General features: G+C 29.7%; 1 protein-coding gene across 1 annotated transcript; it reads left to right on the top strand.

Moving 5' to 3' along the window:
• The first annotated feature begins 1,062 nt into the window (after positions 1–1,062).
• LOC128385598 (geranylgeranyl transferase type-2 subunit alpha-like) lies at positions 1,063–3,511 on the top strand. Its single transcript, XM_053344481.1, has 7 exons — positions 1,063–1,223; positions 1,337–1,447; positions 1,531–1,834; positions 1,914–2,621; positions 2,701–2,805; positions 2,883–3,155; positions 3,222–3,511. Exons 1-7 carry the CDS (start codon positions 1,221–1,223, stop codon positions 3,350–3,352), a joined length of 1,635 nt encoding a protein of 544 aa, XP_053200456.1. The 5' UTR covers positions 1,063–1,220; the 3' UTR covers positions 3,353–3,511.
• The last annotated feature ends 18 nt before the right edge of the window (positions 3,512–3,529 follow it).

The following is a 3,529-nucleotide window of genomic DNA, read 5'->3' as shown; positions in this document are numbered from 1 at the left end:
TCATCCAATTGTCTCATCTTAATCTTTATACTTACGGAACTATTAATCTATATAAAACATAAGATTATCAATTTTCATCAAATTGTAAACGTTTATCATTTAATGTAAATCGTTAAATTAGAATGAGATTACTTTGAATATCGAAAGACTATTTTATCATTTTTCTCCATCTTCTTTTTCCTTGGTGATGCGGATGATGATCAGGTTTATCTCTCTCTCTCTCTCTCTCCGTTTCCATTGATTGTTTTCCTCCACAATAACATCATCCTCTTGATCATCATTAGAAAGTGAAGATTATCTTGAAGATGGAGAAAAAAATAGCGACAACATTTAATAGAAATTGAATTGCGAATTTTCATTTTCATCATCATCTCTAATTTGGTTTACTCGATTGAAGTTGACTCTGTTTCCTCCTCCTCATCATCTTTCAGTCAAAGCAAAAAATGATGAGGATGAAAAAATTACAGAGGAGAATCATGATTTTCTAATACGAGTGAAAGTAACTTGAAATGATCAGTTGATAACAAGATGATGATGATGATGATGATAAGAGATGAAGATAAAAAAAAGTGAATCAAGTGATGAGGGAAAAAAAGATGGAGAAGATGAAAAACGAAAATGATGATTTGTTTTTTTTTCTTCTTCTTCGCAAGCCTATTTAAGATAATCTCTCAATGGTTATAATCATTGGCAAATGATTAACTAATTGCGACGAAACAATTATCATAAACAGTTCAAGTGTTTGATTGGTATTAATTACTCTTGTCTTGTTTACATTAACAATTAACTCGATAAATGGGATTTAATTAATTATTCTAGATGAGATTTTCTTTCTCAGTCAATTTCCTTTCTTAACCTGGATTATCATCAACAATTGACAATTACAGCTAATTAATCATCCGATTGATTGATTGATTTAGAAAAAAAAAAGTTAAGTGTCAGTCGCGTTAACAATATTATCTTGTTGACACTTTTTTAAGAGCTTTTTTTAATTGTTTTTCTTGGTTAACCTAAACTTTTAGAATCTTTGTAATTTCTTAACGGTCCCTGTTTTCGTTGTCATGGTTACCCCCTAGGGAGGAATTTAAATGGATTCGGTTTTCTAATGTTGACATAATTGTCAATTAGTAAATTTGATTAGTTTTAATTGTTGATTATTTTTTCAATTGATTTACCTTTTTAATTGAATTGGAAATTGACTGAATTTTGAAATTCGAAAGATGGTAAGTTTTGGTTATTGTCGATTTGTTGAATTATTGACTTTTTGTTTATTCTCCTTCTGGATTGATGATTTTTTTTTCTATTTTTTTATTCTATTTTTTTATATTATTTTTAGCATGGACGTGTTAAGGTTAAGGCTCCTAAAGAGTTACAAGCTGAGAGAGAACAAGAAGAAAGAGCTTTGGCTAAGAAGTTCAAAGAAGATCTTGACAAGGCTTGGGCGAAGGTGAGTGATTTTAATCTGGTTTTCTCTTTTCATTTTCTATTCTAATGTTTGGTAATCATTTGTTTTCTTTTTTTTCTATTTAGAGGCGAGCTAAATGTTATGATGATGAGGCTTTGAAAATAACGGCGAGAATATTGATGCTAAATGCGGATTACCAAACGATTTGGAATTTTCGCAGAGAAATTATTCTCCATATGGAAAAAGAATCGGACATGGAAAAGGTTTACATGGATGAACTTAAATTTTCTTCTTCTTGTCTAGTTAAACATCCAAAATCTTATGCTACTTGGTATCATCGTCGATGTATTATCATAGCGATGAAAAATCCACCATTTGCAGAGGAAGTTCAAGCTTGTAATCAATTTTTAGATCTCGATGAAAGAAACTGTAAGTTAAATTGTTGTCGTTAAAAACTCATCATTATTAATCAACTTAACATAATATATATATTCTTACTCTATTCTAGTTCATTGTTGGGATTATCGACGATTCATTTGTAATTATGGTAAAATTGACCATAAAGACGAAATAGATTTTACCGCAAAAAAGATTGGTCAAAATTTCTCCAATTTCTCAGCATTCTACTATCGAAGCTCAATATTAACTCAATCCCATAATGGTGGTACTCTTGATATTAATGACTTTTGGGACACCGACTATGAGATGATATCTAATGCCATTTTTGTTGATCCAAATGATCAGTCACCTTGGTTTTATCATAGATGGCTACTGGCTATCGATAAATACATGGACTTACAAAATCCAGATCCAGAGACATTATTACATAAAATAATATTCGATAGATCAAATAATCGAATATTCTATCAATTTTTCCGACCTTTTAGAGAACATCCCTTTGAATCAATTATAATCGTAACCAAAGAAGGTCAAACAATATCTGTAAATGATATTGTTTGGGAAAAAAATGAACAAAGTTCATGTGATCTTTGGTACCATGAGATTGAAAATGTTACCACAATTGATGTAATTTCATTCCAATATTCAGGTAAACAATATACTGTTGATTTACCTCAACTCGATGAGAAATCAAATCTACAGGTAAACGTAATTACGCCGCTTGGTAAAGAGAAACGATGTAAAACTGGGTCTAGATTGGACTCAGCCAAAGTCGATAATCTTAAATTACTCCAAGAACTTGAACCCGATAATAAGTGTAAGTTTAAACTCTTCTAATTGTCAATCAAATTTTATCCTCATTTTGTTTAATTTCTCAACTTTCTTTATATTTACAGGGGTTAATTTAACATTGTCTTCGTTTAATGATAAACCACATGAAGAGTTATTTACGAAATTGGCTCAACTTGATCCATTAAGATGTAACTACTACTATGACCAAAGTAAGAACAATTTAAATGTAAACTTTATTATTATTCATCTAATTGTTGTTAACTCTTTTTTGTTTTTCGATTCATAGGAAGTAAACAAATCATATCAAATAGATTGGAAGATTATACCTCAGAATCTGAGTTCGCTATTAATGGAGTAAAATTGACTTGCTTATACTTTGCCAACGATTTTACTAACCTTCGAATATTGGATTTAACCAATAACCATTTCTCCAGATTAAGTTCTGATTTTAATACACTTATTGTCCTCGAAACGCTAATTCTGGATGACAATTATATTAATTATACCGATGGTTGTTTTTCAATGTTAACTCTTAAAAAATTGTCTCTCAAGAATAACAGTAAGTTCGTATCGATGAATTACAGGAATTATCTTAATTGTTTTTCTTGCTTTTTTTATTCAACAGAAATTACCGATCTACAAGTAATCCAACCCATTAAGAACTGTCCATCCTTGGAATTAGTTGATCTCACCGGTAATCCAATCAATCATGAAAAACCATCACCCATTCCGATCAATATAAAACTTATATTCTAATCTAATTATTTACTATCTGAACAATTTTATTGATTGTTGACTACAATTCAAACAACCTGTTGTGTTGTCAAGATAAAATTCTAATAGAGTTATTATTATTTAATTATCTATTAACATTTCCAGTAACGTATTATTATTAACAATTAATTTAACGCTTGACTATTTTTATAATATGTT

This window comes from Panonychus citri, unplaced genomic scaffold, assembly GCF_014898815.1.
Source record: "Panonychus citri isolate SS breed McGregor unplaced genomic scaffold, ASM1489881v1 Contig00049, whole genome shotgun sequence".
NCBI lineage: Eukaryota > Metazoa > Arthropoda > Arachnida > Trombidiformes > Tetranychidae > Panonychus > Panonychus citri.
Note: the sequence above shows the minus strand (reverse complement) of the source record. Positions and strands in the feature narration are given on the sequence as shown.